The 23,130-nt window shown below is 33.3% G+C and overlaps 1 protein-coding gene across 2 annotated transcripts in view; it reads left to right on the top strand.

Annotated features, from left to right (window-relative positions):
• The window catches only part of CtBP (C-terminal binding protein), a 124,018-nt gene that overhangs the window by 64,120 nt on the left and 36,768 nt on the right, over nt 1–23,130 (top strand). For both annotated transcript variants that reach the window (XM_089093723.1, XM_089093724.1), the window contains exon 7: nt 11,145–11,318. In XM_089093723.1, the coding sequence (XP_088949849.1) occupies nt 11,145–11,318 (174 nt within the window). The remainder of the gene's footprint in view (nt 1–11,144; nt 11,319–23,130) is intronic.

The following is a 23,130-nucleotide window of genomic DNA, read 5'->3' as shown; positions in this document are numbered from 1 at the left end:
GATTATCTTCTAAGCGCATACTTTTTTGTTCTCGCGGTCGTATTTCTTCTAAACACATATTTTCTCTGTTCTTCATTTTTATTTGGATTCGTTCTGATCCTCATTGTTGCATGTCTTGTAACTGTATTTTTTGTTCTTCACTTTCGTTTTTGAGTCCTTGTGATTCTCGCTGTCGCTTACCTTTTAACTGCATATTTCTATATTCTTCAATTTCGATTTTGACTTTTTATAATTGTCGGTTTCGCCAACATTTAAACAACTCATCTCTTTGATCTTCATTTTCTTTTATCATTGCTTTCAGACATTTTTTCAATGCCTTTTGCCGTAGTTGCTTGGATTGGTTTTATCATTTTTGATGGTCTAGGTTGTTCATTTATCACTTGTCGTATTCTTACATTTCTCAGGTCGCTCTCTTGATCTTATCTCAAAATGAGGGTCCAGTTTGTTCATTTTGAGCTTACGGTTTTGTCCTCTTTTGTTCTTTTTTGTACTCGTTTTGCGCTAACGTTAATTTACGTTTGTGTCGCCTAGATATTATGAAACTGCTGAAAATGCCTTTTGAAATTTGTGTCACCGAATATGGGCACATGAATTAGCATTTTAAAATTTTTGCTCTGCAAATGCTTCTAAAATAGTTTTAAAATCTATTTTCCCGGTGCTGGGTTAGGGGTCCTTGTACAGGGGGTTCTGTGTTGGAACCCCCTCCCCCAAAATCTTTGTCCGATTCGCAAAGAGTAACAAAAATGCTTGTAAACAACTTTTTGATGCGTTTTGTAAAGTTTTGTAGCCCCCCTCCCTCACGAAATAGATATCCCCGCCAACAAAAAGCCTTGATACGCCTTTGCCAGTAAGTGAGGTTTCACCTAAACTAAGTAGTTATCATTAAATTTTGATGAGAAAATTTAAATGTAAAGTTAGATTTACACTTAAAACCTTCGATTATACGCTATTAGATATAACGATTTTGACCTTAACAATGTGTAGGACGCATCTAACCAGTGGCGGATCCAGGGGAGGGGCGAGGGGGGCGTGCCCCCTCGTAACATAGTCTAAAGTGGTGTAATTTACTTAATTAACGCAAGTTTACGTTAATTAAAACTTGCTCCTAACACAAGTTTGTCAGATCAGCCTATTTTGCACCCCCTCCCATAAAAACAAATGCTGGATCCGCCACTGCATCTAACCTCATTGTTTCTCATTTGGCATAACTAAAACTGATGAGACTTCAAATTTAGGAATATCCTATTCCCCTTCTCCCTATCGCTATTGATTTCCTACTAAAATATCCCACTTTAGAATTGGGATTTTGGCAATGTTTCCGCTTTGCAAAAAAGAAGGGAACAAAATCAGAAGACACTCCATTTACAACTTCCTTCTAGCGACTTACATTATTCATTATGTCCTTTAGTTTGGGACTGAATAAATCTTGGGGGAGAACCAAGTAAATATAATAATTGATCGGCGAAGGATGACTTAGATGTATTTTGGAGAGGAAAACTTTCAAATAGTTCTAATAAAGTTTCCCAATTTGCATTTTTATTAAAGGAACTTGCTTCGGAAAGGGAAATTCATTGGGAATATGTAGTTCTAAAAAAAAGTCAACGAAACTATCAAGGTCGGTTGTATTAGTGTCGGAAGATAGGCTACTTTACGCTGATGACGATTTATTAAGCTAGGTATCGATTTCAGGATATCTTTTCTTTGGGTATAATTTTTTTTTTTTAATATAAATGCCTTTCCTAAAAAAAATTCCTGGGTACTTTCTGGAGGGGGTATCAAATTTAACCAAAATTACGCTTTAACTCCAAGTTTGTTGGTAACGTATTTTTAGACCATTATTTTGGCGACTCTCAGATGCAAGCACGTGTATAAGAATTCATTCGGGGGGGGGGGGGCTCAAATACGGGAATTACTATCTGTATTTGACCTTTTGTTCATTAAATTAGTAGTCTTTTTTTAAGTAACAAAATTGAACCAGTGTGTTTTTACGCTGACTTATTTAAGTGTGAGAGTATACATCAATAAAAATGAAACTTTTTTTTATCGCTGGTTTTGTGAAAATACTTGTTTTATCGGTTGCTCCGCGAAATTTTCCTCTCTGAGTGTCTATATTTTATAATTCTAAATCATTGCCAAGAAAATGCAAGCTTTTGTGAAATTTTTTTTTTTTATCGGCCGTTAAAAAAAAAAGAAAAAAAAAAGAAGAAGAATTGTGCTGCTAAATCAATATTCTTTTATCTCTCAGTTGATTATTTTATGTTTTAAAGCAAATCTAAAGCAAAAGTAAAAATTGGGATACATTAAATACAGTATCAGATTAGAGATGTTACTAAGCCTATTGAAACGCTAGAAAAATCATTACTCTGATTTGTATTCAACTTCTTGCATTAAGTAAATTTACTTGCTTCCCCGCAAGTAAGCCCAGGTTACTTAGGTCCGTTACTTCTGAATATATTTCAGGTTGTCATTATATTGTTCATTTAAATGTACATGTTTTTAGCCGTTGTTAATGAATTCATGTTATTTAAAATTCTTGTCAGGGATACTGCAAGCGCAAAGCCTAAGCATGCTTTATCATCAATGCTAAGCACGGTATTCAATCTAAATGCTAACATATCTATGCTTGCTTGTTATGGACCACAGTTTATATAATTAGCAGTATGATATTTCCCTATCTCACCCATTATAAAAACCCGGACCGAGGTGCGAGTGCTCCAGAGAACCTATAAACATAAGCGGCATTAGATCTTTTCACGGGTAGACAAAGAATAATCACCTACTGAACAAGTACTGACAAAACCACTTGGCCGGCTCAACCAATAAGTGTACAAATAAATGGGAGGAGCTTTTTGTTCGCACCGAGAATGAAGAGCCAGAAATCATCTGTGGTAAACTTACTGGTATATTATATAAACTGTGTTATGGACTTGTTATGAAAGATTCTTTATTTCTTGGGACTTTTTATACATGTTTCCTCGTATTTAAGTTTATAAAAAAGGTTTTCTGGCTGGAAATTAAATATTCATTTGTGCTAAAGCAAGATATTTGTTCTAGGAAGCAAAAATTGACTGCAATAATTCAAAAGGGGTTGTTTGAGGGTGTCCTGGTTATTGTACTCCTTTGGAAAATCCCCTTTTCCCGCGGAAAATTACCCGTCAGAATAAATACCCCACTTCCCGCCCCTGGGAATCCCCCCTATACGAAAAATTGAGCCGAAAAAGGGGGAGACTGACAAATAAAAATAATGAAGAAAAGAATGGATTTCGGAGTATTTTACCTATATTCTCAGTTATAGGCAGAATATACGGTGTAGAAAATTCTACATCTTCAGAATAAATTTTTATATTTAATTTCTTTTAACTCTTTTTTCATGTTTGGCAGCTCAATTTTGCCTGTGGGGAGAATTTGCCGGGGGTAATTCTCTGCAATAGGAAATCTCTCGGGGGAGAGGAATACGCCTATAACCGTTTGATGCTCTTGTAAAATATAGGTTAACAGGTTATTCCCTCGTCCTTTGCTTTAATCCATAGTCTCCTATTTCCTTTTTCAAGCTTTTTAGATGTTTCTCTTCATTTCAGAGTGCGTTATGTTGTATTTTCTCATTCATTATAATAATTGAGAAGTTTTCAGTGCCAATCCTTTGCCGTATATTAGATATCTAAAATATTCCTTACGCATCAAAAACCTGCCTTTAATGTTTGTCAACCCAAAAATATATTTTTCAGTTTTTCAACTCTTGTAAAATTTATGCTAAATGACATGCCGCCTTGTGAATCATCGTTGCCAGAACATTTAAGCTTATTTGTTACTATTGGAACACTGGAGGTTTCTGTATTACTTGAAACTTTTAAAAGCAGTTCAAACCACGTAATTTTCTTATCTTTAATGCAGTCACATTTGTATTAGGCTATCCAGTTAGGGACTCTGTAGGTGTTGATGCACTCTGTGTTGCCTACGATGTTGTGAGGCGCTGTGCAAAGGGGGACGGCTATCCCCAGGCACCGATAGCCAGTAGCCACAAGTAGGGGACAGAGCTTCTGAGGGGGCGCCAAACTGAGGTTTTTTTTATTGATACTGTGATACCTACTCATGTTTTGGTAGTGAGGGTGGGAGGGGATGGCGCAAAAACTGACATTGTCCCCAGGCGCTAAAAGCCCTAGCCACACCTCTGAATGGATCCCTTGCATAGTTTGATGGGTACTTTAATGTTAAACGCACTCTTTTATATATGTCAAACTGGAGACGCGAGAGAAAACCCGTTTTGTATGGGTTAATTCAAGACACCGCTATACAGTAATGAATGCTTAGCGTGGTTTTCAATGCGTTGACGATATTTAAACTGTTGTTTTTTGGGGGTTTATGGGGAGAAAAAAGTACCTAGGTTAGGTTAGGTTACGTATTTAATATAAGCTATTCTTTACCCCCCACCCCCCTAATGTGCAAATATATAGCCCAAATTTGTTTCTAAACTATTATATATTCATCCTATTTTATTTTATTTCATTAGCATTAACCAAACTAGCACTATATAAAAGAGTGCGTTTAACATAGAAGTACCGTTTGATGTTTAGGCTGGTATTCAACTTTCAAACGTAATTTTTTATTGACCGATTAGAATGAAGGAAATAGACATAATAGAAAGACTGCAAATTGGAATATGTATTTTCATATCTGTATATTGAATCTGACAAGATAAGTTGTTAAACAAAAATATTAGCTAATACTTGGAACGAATTAGTATTGATATAGGCTTTTTGAACTACGCTCTGGCAATTTAAATTTTCTCCTTCTCTAGTACAAATGTAAATTTAAAATCAAGGAGCTACACAAATAACTTATAAATTTTTGGTTTTTTTTTTCATCAGAAGGTCGCCATTGTGACTCGGGCACAACTCGTAAGGTGGACTGACGCATGGAGAGCTTTAAAATAGTGGTATTTGTGGTCTATGATCTAAAGTCTGCCTAAGACGCAAGATTACACTTAGTTACCGAAAAAGGAATTGGTTTATTCAAAAAAAAAAAAAAAAAAAAAAAAAAAAAAAAAAAAAATGCTATACAATCAAGAAGTTCGTTCAAGAAGCTGTATTGTACCTTTTTTTCGATGATATACATACTTTACCGTTGAATTTGCCTCCCGGTCGTCCAATCCAGTGGCGTAATTTCGTCAAAATCCTGGGGAGGGGGACAAATTTGGAGTCAATTTTCCCAAATCAAGTGAAAATGTCAGTAAAAACTAAAAAAAAAGCCATTTGGTACCATATTCGTTCGATTTAGCAGTACTAAACAGTACCAAACTAATACCATAAAGGTACTTTATGGTACTATAAAGGTAAATATGTACTAAAAAAACTGATCTGTTTATGTTGATGCTTGAATTATGCGGGTTTATCTTAGTTTTGACAAGATTTTTGAAGAAACTAAATTTCAGGTGAGGAGGGTGGGGGGATGTGGTCGGGGGGACAAACCGAGGTCTGGGAGGGGCAGTTGCCCCCTGCCCATATCAAATTATCCCCCTGGTCCAATCCTCCCTACCTCGTATGCCTCCCAGTTAGAATTTGGCTTTATTGTTCATGCCTTTTTATGCATCCAGTTCATACTGGCTGTTCTTTTGGAAACTAGAAAACATGTTGAAAGTTAGTCTATCGAAACAGGAAATTCTCGGTTACGTATTGCGACACCATTTACACAAAGAAGTATCGCTGGCGGGAAACTTGGACAAAACTTCGCTTTCATTTATTAATCAAGATTCGATTCCCTTATTGACGGCAAAAAGAATGAGTGAATAATATTGCCAATTTTTTACTACAGGGTCGTATGCACAGTAGAAAAATGTAGACACTTAAAGTTGCGTTGGAGTCGGGGGATCTTTTCCGTTCTACCTGTACCACTATTTAAAATGTTTTCTTAGTCTTTTACGGGTATTAAGTTGAAATAATAGTGACATATGAGAAAATGCATGGGAAATATATAATTTGGGCTATATATTTACACATTAGGGTGATTGGGGGTAAGGTAAAGTGAAGCGCTTTTAGGAATGATAAAAACAAGTATTTTAGGATTTCAAAGAAGTCCTTTGTCCCCCTCCCCCTCCCGCCCCCAATGTAAAAATATACAGCCCAGGTTATGTTTCCCGCTTACGCACTTGACTTGCTGCAAGGTTTTGAGTTCTTTACATTGCTAAATATAAACGTAAAAATTTATAGTTTTAAAGCACTGGAAAATGTTTTCATTCATTCTTGCTATATTTTTTCTCGCAATCATTGCGAAAAACGTCTATTACACAGAACATACAAAACATATTCTTGCTTCCTCCCCGTTCTCTAAAAAATGTATTGACATGACCATTGTTTTTTAACTCCCCTTTATGCGAAAACCATCTCAGTTTTTGTAGCCACCGTCCTACTGTCCCGGCTCGAGGCTAATTTTAAAGTTTACTCACCCTTGTCTAAAATTTGGATAGCTATTGATTTATCTATTTGAAATCCGCTTTTTATTATTACAATCCACTCAACTTCGGAAAGGGAAAGTCAAAGCTTTCCCGATTTCTTTTTTTTAGGCAAAAGGGGAATACAAATTCAAATTACTTTGGAAAGCTTTGTTTCCGAAAGGTGGAGGAAACATTCGTATGTGCAATTAAATAAAATATCTGGAGTATATAGTTTTGCCGGTTGATATTAGTTACATAGATTAAGCATTCATCAAAACGAGTTAGAATATTAACCTTACTCATTTGACACGCTTGGATTGGTAACAGTATAGAGTTGCATTTCTTCTGAAGGAAACATGTTAATAAATATAAGGAATATTATAAGATAGTACTTAAGCATTAGATGGTCAGTTTTATATATAGTGTAAGGAAACCAGTCACGAAAAATCCGCCAGACGGGTTAACTGCAAGAGACTGCTATAGAGAAATGAAATGCAAAGCGTGGTTTTCAGTGCGTTTACGATATTTAAAGTGTTTTTTTTTTGGGGGGGGAATGGTACCTAGGTTAGGGTACGTATTTAATATATGCTATGCTTTACCCCCCACTCCTAATGTGCAAATATATAGCCCAAATTTGGGGGGGGGCAAAGCATTGCATATATTAAATACAAAACCTAACCTAGGTACCTTTTCCCCCATTTAAACTCCAAGAAACCACAGTTTAATATCGTCTACGCAATTAAAACCACGCTAGACAAAGTATTTTTCTCAGCTGTGCCTTGAAACATCTTGTAAAAACGGGTTTTTCAGAGCGTCTCTGCCGTTTGACTGTAGCATCTCTTGTTGGACTTCTTTAGAGAGGCCCATATAATGCGAAAGAACCTAATCTTACTACTAAGGGAATGCTGCTTCCTCAAGGTCCTAAGTTCTAGTTTCTACCGAATCGGCCAAACGTTTAAGATGATTTGCACATATCGGTATGCCGCCAAGCAATATCCGTATGCCGCCAAGTACAGACGAACTAATAATTATTGCTGCTACCCACGGTCGGTGTTGCCCATGGGCACAGTATATAAATAATAGACAGTATGATCGTTCCCTATCTCACCCATTATAAAAACCCGGACCGTGACGCAAGTACTCCGTAGAACGTAAAAACATACGCGACATTAGATCTTTTCACGGGTAGACAAGTCAGATTTCTCTTGAACGTGAAACTTGGCTTCAACGTTGGAACACTAAATTTTACAGAAACTAATTTTAAATTAATATATTTCAATACATATATGAAAATCGGTAATTAGAAGTGCAATGTTATTATTTGATATTTTTAGGAATTACGGGTAGGTTTCGAAGTCTCGAGTTGGTTTCAAAGGCATTTTGAGAAAGTTTCAGCCAAAATACGTGTTCCAGGGTAATTGGACCGCTGACATATACTAACATTAGTAACCCGCTAATGAAAGAGTATGTGGGAGGAGCTGTTTGTACGCAGCGAGAATGAAGAAATCATTTGCGGTGAACTTATTGTTAATTATCGTTATGCAGTGCCTGTGGGGCACCCCTCATCGTGTGTGGACAACTTCTGGGTGAGGTAAAAGTCGCAGTTGTCCAGGCCTCCTTCTTAGCGACAGCTATCTCCGTTTGGAAATGCAGAATTGCCAAGATTTACTCCGTCTATAACCGGCAGATCAAGCTTGGCCGGTTGACGTTCAGCCTGGATTCTTTCATTTCCTTAACTTATATCTCTGTGGACTACAAAGAATAAATAATGAACAGATGTGATCGTTTGAAAATTTAGTATTAAGTCGAGAATTTGTTTTCTCCCGTCGAACAGATCTTACTTATGAAGGATCGTTTCAGGACTCTAGCTAATATCTTTGTCCATCAGATTATCCATTTCTTGAGGAAACAAAGTCGTGCCTCTTTCTTCTTTTGTTTTCACTTGGGATTGAGTCATGAGCTCGGGATTCCCACAGAGTCGATCGCCAGGAACATTTTCCATATCTTTCAGTTGTTGATTCAATTCCCTTTCCCCGGGAAAAGTTTCTGTTTGATTCCCGAGGACAGGTCCTCCTTGGTTCGTTCTAATCAATACGGTTGTCTTTATGCGTTCTTGGCTTAGAAACGAAATCCTTTTGAGTTACTTCGTCAAAATGTTTTCCAAAGATTTAACGACATAGTTTCTAATCATGATGTATCTCTGCTATGAAATACTTATTAAAGGGGAGCGAAATTGGATACATCAAATGTAAATCTTACATCGCCAATTCGATAATGGCAAAACAAGGACAACTTTTATGGTCATGTATGCACACAGGTGAAAAGAGTATATTTGCCCCATAAGAGGATCCAACTATTCCCTTAGACCATCTTTGAACTTACAAAAAACGACATTTATTTGGTTGAGATATATGTCTCTATTTAAGACATCAAATAGCTTAATCTTACGTTGTCAATTCACAATATATAAGACAAACCTTTTGCAGCACACAGGTTGAATCCTTGGGCGGGGGGGGGGGGTAAAATACGAAGAAATGCATTTTGATGTGATTTGTTTGGATTTTTCTAAGACAATCCTCCGCACCAATTAAGGGGGGTGTCCCTATTTCTCGCCTCTGTGTGATTATGAGCAAAACCTATGATTTTAAATGGGCACAGTGGGTGAAAGGGTATACTACCTTCCCTAGGGATTGTCTAAGGGTCCGTTGACGAGAATATCGGGGGAACATGTAAAAATGCACATATATTGGGATAGCCCCTACAAGTATTTTTAGTCGCAGAGGTACTTTCCTAGATTCAGATTCGGCTCCATCTTTCTCCTAAGATTAGCCCAAATCCTTTGAGCCCCTTTCCACTTATGTTGTTTATATGCAACACTATTTATAAAACTATAAAATTTAATATTTAAGTATCCTAGCAAATTCAGCATAAACAAGTTTCTGTTAAGCTAAAAAGCAATTGCCGTAAATCGAAGGAAATGTAGAGCCAGAAATTCCATTGATGCTCAACAGGTGTCATGAATTTGCGTAAGCAAGGAAAAGTCAATGTACATATAAAACGGCGGTACAAAAGAGCCAGGTTGTGTTACACAAATAATTGGAGATAAGAAGTAGTAAAATTTATGCTAACACACTTGGGAAAAGGGGATGCCCTCTTGTGCTGGGCCACCGAGAGCCGAGCTCAAGAATTTCTCCTTTTCAAACCCCCCAATAATTATAATTTTTGAAATTCTGAGCTGCTTACCCACTGCCCTGTTGCCCCATCCATTACGAAGTGCGTTCTAAAAAGTTTCAAACGTAAATTCAAAAAATTTGTGAAACATCTTCGTTGGGTCAGTATACTGAACTCTTTAAAAGCCCATGCCACTGGGATCTGGCCTCCTCTTGTTTGACCTACCCTTCTCTAGGGTAAGCAGAGTTTTCCTAAAATAATTTTAAAAAAAGTCATCACCCTGTATGTTTATTGGCTTTGAGGCTAGATTTAATAGAAAATGAGGCTTCATGGTCAATTTTTTCCAGTTTTGCAATTTTGTTCATACGGTAATACTTCTTGAGGCGGGTAGAATGGATCTGACAATGAAATCTATCATCACATAAATTTTGGCCCATGGTGTGATAACATCTGATCTCTTAGCTGCCACCCTATAAAGAGACCAGGTTGCTCAGAAAAAGCTAAGCGACCCACTCCACGTTCTACTAACGCTGAATCTAGGGAAATGTAGGTATGTGTAAACTTTCGGGTTTCACATTTCTTATTCCTTCGTTTGTCCAGTAAATAGAATTAAAAAAGATGTTTATTATCTTTGAATATTATTGGACCTTTAAACAAACAAATAATAAACTCGCCATTTCCCAAAGCCTTTTCTTTTAAAATGCAAAAGTTCCTTTACCACCAGTAGTAGAAGTACAATAATTTATTATAAAAAAAAAAAAAAAAAAAAAAGAAAAAAAAAAAAATCAGCAGCACAACAAAAGTTGAGCCTGTGAGGGTGTGATTTGAGAAAAAAAAAAGAATTGAATAAATGTGACCAAGCGAATATTTTTTTTTTAATCATAAATTATGGGTTGAAACCACGTACCAAATTGAAACAGTTAAACAGAAACGAAACACTGCAGTTCGTGACCCTTAACAACCTAGCAAAAGACCTTAGAATTTGAACACACCTCTTTCCAAACTCTTTGGCAATTAAGCCTGGTTACTTTGACTCAAAAGTCATCGGGGGGGAGGAAGGTGTAATTTAATATAGTTGCAGCAGTCGCTGCAACCTAGTGAAGAACGAATTTCAGCTCAATGTAACCGAAAATTTAAACACGCATAACAAAAACTGTCTAGTGAGGAAAAATTGCCGTTTGAAACAGGTTCGTGAGTCTTAAATATTATTTCAATTAATCCGTATGTAAGAAGTGAAAACAAATTTATGGGAATTCCGATAGATGAAAACCCTTGAAAACGGTGTCGGAGCGAAATGAAAGTTACTCTTTTGAAATTGCCATTTCTGAAAATTGCCACCCGGAAACTTACAGCCCCCCCCCCCCATCCAGCTTGAACAACAAGTAAAATCACTTGTTTTCTTGCTTACTTTTCTTTTCTTTTTTCTTCGCAGAGCGGAGCACTGGAGCGTCTTTTGAAAGGAAATGTAGTAGAACATAGAGATAGTATACTTTATCTTCTAAGAGCCTGCGTTCGTGCTGAAATCTAATATTTTTTAATCTTTCAGGGCCTTTGAAAGAAGCGCCAAATTTGGTCTGTACACCTCATGCGGCTTTTTACTCAGACATTGCCTGTACAGAACTTCGGGAGATGGCAGCAGGGGAGATAAGGCGAGCAATTGTTGGAAGAATACCGGATAATTTAAGAAATTGTGTTAACAAAGAATACTTCATGAATCCTGGTAGGTGAATCTTGTGGTTATGGGGCTAATTTAAGAGAGAAGTCTCCAGAGTTGCCATTTTAGTGAGAGACGTGCCTAATTTGACGAAATATTGAGGTTTGGGACTCCTATGAGCAAAAAGAAGTGTGGCCTTGATCTGTCAAGGATTTGAAGAATAAAATAATGAGATTCGTTGAAATTATTATTAAAATAACTATATATTTTTTTTTTAAATCTCCCTTTATGTATGCAAAGATCCAATATAGCTGTTAATTCATGGATGAAAGAATTAATAATTTAATTTTTGTACCGATCAATTCTATCGAACATAGCTCCCAAATGACTTAAGTAATATAAAGACCTCATGAGTGTATACACTTCGTACTTAGGGTTTCTTTTACTTTCTCTTCTTTTTTTTGCTTTTTTTCATAAATAGTCTTAAACATCATCAGCTTTTCTTTTCTTTTTAAAAACTAGATATTATATTTTTCCAGTTTTATTTTTCTGTAAGAAAAGAAATTGAAATATCAGGATATAAAACTCTAAGATATTAATTAACAGGATAACAAGACCTTAATTAGCAAGCTACGGGAACAATCAATGGAAATATAGCAAAGGATACTTAGAAACATTTCTTGTTAACAAAGGGGCTATGCACTAGAACGCTCCAATTACACCGTTTAATGGAAGGGGATTATAAGGCAGGACGAGCGGCACGAATGGCTGGGCCAGCCATTTTTGAGTCAAGTTGCGTATACGAGATATATAGATAATTATGTTAAAAAAAAATGCCTATCATGAGCCTACGCTGGCCCGATTCGCATTTCGGAGTCACAATAAGAACAAAAAACAACAAAGAAAATAAAATAGCAATGAAAAAAAAAAGAATAGGGAAATAAATTCAAAAGAAGTTGCAACAATTTGACGTCAAAAACATAAAATGAAAAAAAAAATATATAAAACTGGCTAAAAAATACATTAACTCATAACAAGAGCAAATAATCATTCATTTAATATTAGGTCAAAACATCATGCAACAGAACTTGTTAAAAGATAGAAAAAAAGAGAATGGAGAGTAAATCATAACATGTCAAAAATATTAAAAACCAATAAAACTAGTAAAATTTCTGATGAGATTTAAATAATTCAATAAAAACACAAAAAATAAAATATTGATAAAATTAACGGGTCTATGGCAGGCAAGTAGGACGGATATTATAAAGTAAGAATTTCATCTTTTTCGTGTTTTTTTATTATTTTTTCTTATATATATTCGTTGGGCTAAACATGGGACAATTAGAGGGGTTGGATGCATATTCAGAAACGTGTTTGATTTTATAAATAAGGTTAGATCGAAAGAAGGTGATCAATGAAAACGTTAAAGGGTATTATAACGCCAAACGTGTTTCAAGCGAAAAATGTATTTTTTTAATTCTGAACTATTAGTAGGTTAATAAGCTAGAAGGTAAACGACGCAATCCGATAAAAAAAAGTATGTATAGTCGAAAAAGAGATGAACAATATGAATAAAAGGATTGAGTGGGAAAGAATAAAAAAGAGTTTACTATTTTAATAGTTTTGATTAAAGTCTTAATGATCAAAACGGGCATTTGCAGCAGTATGAACATACACCTATGTAGTATTTTTTTGGGGACATTTTTTGGGGACAGAAATTTGGGACATTTTCGATTTGGGGCCGGCCCTGAGACCCCCCCTTCCTCTTCGTACGTCCGCGAATGTGAATCTAGTTAAAAAAAGATAAATGTAATTTTTCTTTTTCTGAATGATCACTATCGAGTATAGCAAAAACGTATTTTCATTTTGGTTTACTACTAATACATTCGTTAATACATATTATTTATTTGAAATGCATTGTTGCTCCAGAAAAATTAGGAAATAAATACTGATTATTTGGAACTTATTATGAGGACCTTGTTTACTTCTTTCTTTATTAACTTCCCTTCTCAACTTAAAAGTTTCCTTTGGAGAAGTAGTACACTGGAATTATTGCTATTTTCCCCTTCCTACATTATACGTTCTTTGGGGCAATTAAGGACTTGTCCCCATCGTGCAAGTTTTGAGAAGTCCTAGAGAGAAGGGAACAGAGTTGGTTCCAATGAAAATGTTATCATCTTGGGAAATCATTCAGTTGATCAAAATACAGGTTTTTCTGAAAATTCCGTTGAGGGAAATTCAGCATTTGCTACAGTTGGTCTGAAGTGCGAGGTCAATGAAATTGGCAAATCATTATAAACCAAATTTGAAACTATGGTAAATTGTTAAACAAAAAAAATTTTTTAAAAGGAGGTCTTTGGATATTAAAAGTTTTGAGGATAGGTCTGGGTTTATTAAAAAAAAAAAAAAAAAAAAAAAAAAAAGCCCTTCACCCTCCTTAAGCTTTTGCTTGTTCGTAGTATTATCAGCCCCTTGAGCGTTTACAATAACATTAAATAAGAAAAAAATTCGAGAAGAAAATAAAGAAAGAAATATCCTGCATTTACCCGGCTCGTGGTTGCAGCAACCCTTCCTGTCATCAATTCATTCCATTCATAACACGGCCAAAACCCTTCCTTCCATCTAACAAAAAAGAACAATGCCACTTTTATTAAGAACTTGAGAGCAAATCAATTTCAATTTTAATACTCTCATTTATGTCAGTTTTGGGTAGGTTATTTGAAGTAGTTTTGGAGAGCAGATACGGGGCCAAGAATGCTCACTGGGGAGGGCAATGGGACAACTCGGCTGTGTAGCTCAATAGACGTTATATTGTAAAGACATTTTTTAGTAAGATAAGATAAGATAAATTTTATTCTTCATTAAATACACATACAATATTACATGTAATTAATCCCTCAAAGGCTCATTGGCCTTTGATGGATTAAAAAAATAGTTTTAGTTTATTTTCCTTACTAAGTACCAGTTACTTGTACAAGCGAGGCAAAAATACGAGAAGAACCAATCAGGGCCGTATCCAGGATTTCTGTTCAGGGGGGGGGGGGTATTTTGGCTCGGAGGGGTCTAAAAAAAAAATACGATGCGCAGCAAATTTTTTTGGTATATTTTGCAAAACTATCATGCAAAATTTTGTCATAGGAATGAATATATTACAAATTTGGCACTGGTTTTGGCTCACCCAGCTTCGTATATAATCTGCAGCTGAGCTAGTTACTTGAAAAAATCTCGTAGCTGAGGTAGTTACTTAAAAAAATCTCAAAATCTCGCAGCTGAGGTAGTTACTTGAAAAAATCTCAAAATGAAAAAATCTTCATTTTGACCCTGGATTAATACCTAAAAACCGCGATTTTCCCAGTTTTTTCTGTTAGTTTTCAAAATTATCAAGTTTTAGAGCAGTTTCACATTTTTTGTCCGTGTTTTTGGAAAAGAAACGACACTCCAAACATCTTCAGTTAAAAATCCAAAATAGCTTAGTTTGAGTTGACAGTAGTTGTGCAAAAAGTTTTCTACAAGATCTTTTGCAGTATCATAATTGGAATGCCCCCCACACCCTCTGAAAGAATAGAATACATGTAAAGTTTGAAGATTTTTAATATTTTAAAAAAAAACATAATTTTTTTTCCAAAAGTTTTGTTTCAAGGTTTTATGTTCCATCTGCAAGGTTTTATGTTAAATTGTTATAAATTGGGCTTAATGAAATGTCTCCAGTGTCCCTATCTATAGCCAAATTCCTGTTTATATGTATTTTTTTTTATCTCAATTACCTTTTTGAAAGAGGTTGAATGTGAGCAGGCCTTACAAAGAAAATTAGAGGAAAATTCTACTTGGTCAGATTACAAAACTTTGGAAATTGACACAATAATAACACTTGTTCATCTTTGCAACAAGTTCTCTTCGTATTTTAGGTTCTGAGATAAATTTTTCCGTAAAAATTTATACATGGATTTCATAGAACAACCTGCTTTGAATAGTTTCCACTTAAAACACTCCCTCTGGTTTCGTTTCGTTGATGATATTCTTTCTGTTTGGGAACATGGATAGGACTCTCTTGGAGATTTTTTAGTACATTTAAACTCTTTTGATTCAAACCTCCAGTTCACAATTGAATTAGAAGATTCAGGAAAGCTGCCTTTCCTGGATGTTTTGATTATAAAAAAAAATACTCCTTGCCTTGAATTTTTTATATATATATAGAAAGCCGACTCATAATGATCGATATCTACATCTCTCTTCCAATCACCCTCCTTCTGTGAAAAGAGATAATATATCTCTTTAGTCGACAGAGTTTTAAAATCTGTTCACTTAATCATGTAAATTCTGAATTAAATTATATTAAAGATATTTTATTCTTCAATGGCTACCCAATAAACCTTATTGAAAATATCATAGATAGACGATTAAAAAAGATAAAACAAGAAAATAGGAAGCCCGTCCCCCTTGATTCAGTCGTTCCGGCAATTGAGAAAAAAGCTTTCACCACTCTACCATACATTTCAAAACTTAGTGATAAACTTGAAAAAAATTGAAATAAACACTATTTCTCTGTTTCTCTCAAAAGTGAACAAAAAGTTGAACATTTTTTCAACTCAGGAAAAGATAAAACTGACCATATAGTGGGTAGTGATGTCTACAGAATCCCGTGTTCATGTGGGACATTTTACATTGGTATAGATAATTTCGGAGATTATTATTGGTAGATATATACATTGGTAGGACCCATCAACAACTTGGTGAACGTTTGCATGAACACAAAACTTCAATAGATAACTGACTGAGACTGAAAAATAAAAATGACAACTTGGATTCCGCATTGGCCCAGCATATTTTCAAAAATCATACACATCTTGTTCTTTTTGAGGAGGCAACTAATATCTAGTGTAAATGGCCTACCGCAATCTTTCAAAGAGGTAATTGAGAATATATATATATATATATATATATATATATATATATATATATATATATATATATATATATATATATATATATATATATATATATATATATATATATATAAACAGGAATTTGGCTATAAATAGGGACACCAGAGACATTTCATGAAGCCCAATTTATAACAATTTAATACTAAAAGACTCTTTTGATATTTGCACCCAATCAAATTTAAGAGAACCTATTAACATTAAACATTCTTGCACATTCTCTTCGGTAAAATCCTTTTTTTCATTGGTTTCGGCTTTGGTCTTTAATTCAGTGTTCGTTCGGATCTTGTGTAGTGAACTCTAAAAAGTAGTTTTTTTTTTTTTTTTTTTTTTTTTTTTTTGTTGCCTGGTTGATAATTTAGCTCTGAGGACGACTTGACGGTAATTCTTTTCGAAGGAATCTCTGGTTCCTTTTTATCTTGTTTTCTACCGAGTTGAGAAAATCCTTTTTTTATCACTCTTTTTTGGTTTTATTTATGATTAGTTTTTTGCTTTTCTCTCTTATATTCATATTGTAAGTCATATCTTATTTTGATATTAAACATATTTTTCAACAAATAATTCATAGAATGATTTAATAAAAGCTTTAATTAGGATATATTCCCCTTGTAAACTAAATAATGTAATAGCAACATTTGATAATTTATGGATTCTTTTTGAGGCTTTCAGGTTATCCGATTCAATCCTTATAGAACACATTATCGAAGAAGTTGGATTTTCTTCATGTTCGTTTGAGTCTGCTTTTCAAGGAATTGGGTTTTGAAAACTCAATTATATTGATTTGACAAGGAATATATGCCACGTTTTGAATTTTTTTTGCCTTTTTTTGGTGTTTTAACTTTGGTATTTTAATCTAAACTAAAGTAAGTGAAAAAAAGTGGCAATTTCAAAGATCTTTGTAAAAAGCTGGTAAAATTGGAATAAACTGGAAGCACCTTAGAAAACTCATTGAATAAATCGAATGGTATGCTGGAAGAATTACGATAAAAATTTTGTGATTACTAATTACGTTTTTTTTTTTTTTTTTTTTTTTTTTTTTTTTTTTTTTTTTTTTAAGCTTGTTATACTATTATTGTTTGCCTTGTTTATTGGACATGAGCTTGATTTGGGTGACATTCACTTATAAAATGGTGATACCGAAAATAATCTGTTGGTAATAATATGTATAATATAATATGTTAAGTAGTAATGTTACCCTTGGTGTTTTGAGTACCTATCCCACTAAGGCTCAGCAGAGCCTCTCAACTCCCGGAGGAGACGTCAAGAAGGACAAGAAAAAACTGGTTGAACCTATAAAGTCAGATATCTACCCTATTGGGTGGGGGGGGGGGGGCATACATTTTGGTTACATATTGCCAATAGTAGTATCCATACTATTGAAATGAAAGATACATGAAAAGATACATGGAATTGCACAAGAATATGCATTGTCGTTTGACTTACGCATTGTAAAAAGTGACCAATCCTTTACCTACAAAGTGGCCAAGCATGTTTTGAAACTATAGTCAAGGTTATATAAGACAACCAGAATGGTTTTTGAGGCAACATCCGTTTTTTATTTGCCAATAAGAGACAGCGGAGGTTGCTCAATATACGATAACTTGATTGGTGATTGGATTTGAATAAAAGGAATGGTTTTCATTACAATTCATATTAGTAAGAGAATTGAATTCAGTGAGAATAGTTTATTTGAGAGGATATTAGTAGAGCAAAAGAGTGGTGCATTTACATTATTGGAGATTAATGATGGAGCCGGCAGCAGCAGCAACGATATACGAGTACCAAATGTGGCTGTGGAAATAACCGGAGGCTGTAGACTATGCCTTGAATAATTTCTTAGACCACACTGCTTTTCCATTAAAAACAAAAAAAATTTTTTAAAACACGAAAAACGGGTTTTAATTTTCTAAAAAGCATTTAACTAAAAAAAAATTAATTATTCAAAAAAGCTCCTAATATTTCGGCCCCACATCCGGTAGCCTTAATCAACTGAAAAAAAAAAATAAATAAATAAAGCAAAAAAAAAAACAACTTAAATTAAATTACAATAAAACATACTAAACACATAAAGAGAACAAAAAGCAAAAACGAAAGAAAAATGTAAATAAATAAGAACAAAACTCACATATTAATTAAACACTTCCATGCACTGAATGTCTTTCAACTGGCCTCCTCTCAGTATATAAATGGAGATATATTAAATAAACATTTCCATGTACTGAATGTCTATATTGATTCTACTCGCCTCCTCCCAGTATATAAATTGAAATCTATCAAAATGAAGAATATATTTATACTTAGACCAAAACAATAAAAGGTCAACTAACCCCCGGTCCATAACCCTTAATTAAATTTCACAAGTTCATCAACCATTTTATGAATTATAAATTGAATGGATTCGTTTTGTTGCAAGCTTAGCTGCAGTTCGTTTACTTTTCTCATCATTTAACCCATTCTGACCTTTGTTCGCAAGGTCATCTTTCGTTTCAGAAATATTATTAAAATCAGTATTGGTTGAATATCTTGCCTGCATTTTAATTAAACTATTATAAATTGAATTGATCCCACGTTCCCCTTCATCTCTATTGATACTAGTACCCCCATATATTATCTTTTTTATTTCTATAATTTCCCTGAAGCTTTGTAAAAGTCCTACAGACGTATCTACTATTTTTGTTTGATCAAATAAAATACTGTGATGAGGAAAATTATAAAGGTGTTCTGCAACCGCTGACTCAAACGTTTCTGGTGTTTTGTTTTGTTTTAGAGCGTAATCTATTGCATTCTTGTGTTGTTCTAGCCTATTTTCTAAAGTTTGTTGCGTTCTACCCACATATAATTTTCCACAAGAACATGGAATTTTGTATACTCCCTTTTGCAAATTTCTCGGTATCTTGTCTTTCCCTTTATTTAACAACGAGCTTATATTATGTCCTGATTTAAAAGCTGTAGTTATATTATGTTTTTTTAATTCTCTTCTTAATTTTTGTGATAAAATTGGTACAAAAGGCAAAGTTATGTAATTTGTTTCTTGATTTGACCCATCTTCTTCTAATATTTTTGGCTCCGTCAACTTTTTTTTCCTCTTTTCAATTATTTGAGAAATCATTTTTTCGGGGAATCAGAAATTGAAGGTTTCTTGGAACATTTAAATAATTTGGGAGGAGAGTTAATTTTTACAATTGAAAAGGAAACAGAGAATAAGTTACCGTTTCTAGATATTTTGATCCATAGAAATAATAATGAACTAGCATTTTCAATTTACCGTAAACCGACTAGTAACAACCGTTATTTGTCTTTCACATCAAATCACCCGATCCAAGTAAAAAAGGGTGTGGTTATTTCTTTAGTGGATAGTGTATTAAAATTAGCATCACCAGGATACATAAGAAAGGAACTAATTTTTATTAAGGATATTCTAATAGGTAATGGCTATCCGGAAAAAATGATTTCTCAAATAATTGAAAAGAGGAAAAAAAAAGTTGACGGAGCCAAAAATATTAGAAGAAGATGGGTCAAATCAAGAAACAAATTATATAACTTTGCCTTTTGTACCAATTTTATCACAAAAATTAAGAAAAGAATTAAGAAAACATAATATAAATACAGCATTTAAATCAGGACATAATATAAGCTCGTTGTTAAATAAAGGGAAAGACAAGATACCGAGAAATTTGCAACAGGGAGTATACAAAATTCCATGTTCTTGTGGAAAATTTTATGTGGGTAGAACGCAACAAACTTTAGAAAATAGGCTAGAACAACACAAGAATGCAATAGATTACGCTCTAAAACAAAACAAAACACCAGAAACGTTTGAGTCAGCGGTTGCAGAACATCTTTATAATTTTCCTCATCACAGTATTTTATTTGATCAAACAAAAATAGTAGATACGTCTGTAGGACTTTTACAAATCTTCAGGGAAATTATAGAAATAAAAAAGATAATATATGGGGGTACTAGTATCAATAGAGATGAAGGGGAATGTGGGATCAATTCAATTTATAATAGTTTAATTAAAATGCAGGCAAGATATTCAACCAATACTGATTTTAATAATATTTCTGAAACGAAAGATGACCTTGCGAACAAAGGTCAGAATGGGTTAAATGATGAGAAAAGTAAACGAACTGCAGCTAAGCTTGCAACAAAACGAATCCATTCAATTTATAATTCATAAAATGGTTGATGAACTTGTGAAATTTAATTAAGGGTTATGGACCGGGGGTTAGTTGACCTTTTATTGTTTTGGTCTAAGTATAAATATATTCTTCATTTTGATAGATTTCAATTTATATACTGGGAGGAGGCGAGTAGAATCAATATAGACATTCAGTACATGGAAATGTTTATTTAATATATTTCCATTTATATACTGAGAGGAGGCCAGTTGAAAGACATTCAGTGCATGGAAGTTTTTAATTAATTTGTGTGTTTTTTTATTTTTTATTTATATTTTTCTTTCTTTTTTGCTTTTTGTTATATTTTTGGTTTTTTTATTTTTTTTTGTAATGTAACTTATTTTTTTTTTTTTTTTTTTGCTTTTTTTTTTTATTTTTTTTTTACGTTGATAAATTCAAACCGAATTCGGGCCCAAAAAATAGGTTCATTTTTTAAAAAATAAATTTTTTTTATTTAAATGATTGTTAGAAAATTAAAACCCGTTTTTCGTGTTTAAAAATTTTTTTTTATGCCTTGAATGGGATGATACGTATGGTAGATACGTGATATCATTAAGCAAATTTAAAATGGAGTATATATATATATATATATATATATATATATATATATATATATATATATATATATATATATATATATATATATATATATATATATATTAAGTCCAGTTTTGGATCGAAAAATAAACTACTCCGTAAAATCTGAGCTAATAAGGGTTTTTGACCGTAAACTCAAGTTTTTTTTGTAAGAAAATTATGGAAAATACAGTTCTTTGGTTCAAATGTGAAACGTAAGTTCAATTTTTGGATCGAAAAATAAAACTATTTCCGTAAAATCAGAGCTGATAAGGGTTTGTGACCGTAAGCTCAATTGACAAAATCTAAGTATCAGAGTGACTAAATTTTTTATCAAAATCCTTTGCCAGATACTTCGAATAAAATTAATAAAATATAAGTATTAGAGTGAAATTTTTTTTTATCAACATCCTTTGTTGAATACACCAAATAAAATTGACAAAATCTAAATTTCAGAATGAATAAATTCATTATCAACATCCTTTGTCAGATATGTCGGATAAAATTGACAAAATCTATGTATCAGAGTGAATATTTTTTTATCAACATCCTTTGCCAGATACATCGAATAAAATTGATAAAATATAAGTGTAAGAGTGAATAAATTTTTCTATCAACATCCTTTGTCAGATACATCAAATAAAATTGACAAAATCTAAATTTCAGAACGAATAAATGCTTTAACAACATCCTTTATCGGATACGTCGGATACAATTGACAACATCTAAGTATCAGAGTGATTAAATTCTATATCAATATCCTATTCTCGGATACATAGGATAAAATTGACAGAATCTAAGTGTCAGTGTGAATAAATTTTTTTATCAACATCCTTTGGCAGATACATGGAATAAAAATAACAAAACCAAAAGTTCAGAATAAACAAATTCACTATCAACATCCTTTTGTAGGTTATCTCGGATAAAATTGACAAAATCTAAGTATCAGAGTGAATAATTTTTTTTTTATCAACATCCTTTGCTAGATACATCGAATAAAATTGATAAAATATAAGTGTCAGAGTGAATAATTTTTTTTTATCAGCATCCTTTGTCAGATACATCTAATAAAATTGACAAAATCTAAATTTCAGAATGAATAAATTCATTATCAACATCCTTTGTCGGGTATGTCGGATAAAATTGACAAAATCTAAGTATCAGAGTGACTAAATTCTATATCAACCTCCTTTTCTCGGATAAATAGGATAAAATTGACAAAATCTAAGTGTCAGTGTGAATAAATTTTTTATCAGCATCCTTTGTCAGATACGTCAAATAAAATTGACAAAATCTAAATTTCAGAATGAATAATCAACATCCTTTCATTATCAACATCCTTTGTCGGATATGTTGGATAAAATTGACAAAATATAAGTGTCAGAGTGAATAAATTTTTTTTTATCAACATCCTTTGTCAGATACATCAAATAAAATTGACAAAATCTAAATTTCAGAATGAATAAATGCTTTAACTACATCATTTATCGGATATGGCGGATAAAATTGAGAAAATCTAAATTTCAGAATGAATAAATTCTATATCAACATCCTTTGTCAGATATGTCGGATAAAATTGACAAAATCTGAATTTCAGAATGAATAAATGCTTTAACAACATCCTTTATCGGATATTTCGGATAAAATTGACAAAATTTAAGTATCAGAGTGACTAAATTCTATATCAACATCCTTTTCTCGGATACATAGGATAAAATTGACAAATTCTAAGTGTTAGAGTGAATAAATTTTTTTTTATCAACATCCTTTGTCAGATGCATCGAATAAAAATTGACAAAATTTGTCAGAGTGAATAAATTCATTATCAACATACTTTGTCGGATATGTCGTATAAAATTGGTAAAATCTAAGTATCAGAGTGATTAAATTCCATATCAATATCATTTTCTTGGATACATGGGATAAAATTTACAAAATCTAAGTATCAGAGTGAATAAATGCTTTATCAACATCCTTTAAATGCATTATCAACATCATTTGTCCGCTATATCAGATAAAATTGATAAGAAAGACATGGAGTGTACACCGCGACGGCGCATACATAGTGAGAGAGACATGCAAAGTCGACATAGCTTTATTTCATTTTTAAGGTTAATTTAGACGAGGTTACGTGCGCGCACGTAACCTCGTCTAAATTAACCTTAATAAAGCTATGTTGA

This window comes from Artemia sp. Qi Xiang Cuo, chromosome 8, assembly GCF_049724085.1.
Source record: "Artemia sp. Qi Xiang Cuo chromosome 8, ASM4972408v1, whole genome shotgun sequence".
Classification (NCBI taxonomy): Eukaryota; Metazoa; Arthropoda; class Branchiopoda; order Anostraca; family Artemiidae; genus Artemia; species Artemia sp. Qi Xiang Cuo.
The sequence above is the reverse complement of the archived record's forward strand: the minus strand, read 5'-3'. Positions and strand labels throughout refer to the sequence as shown.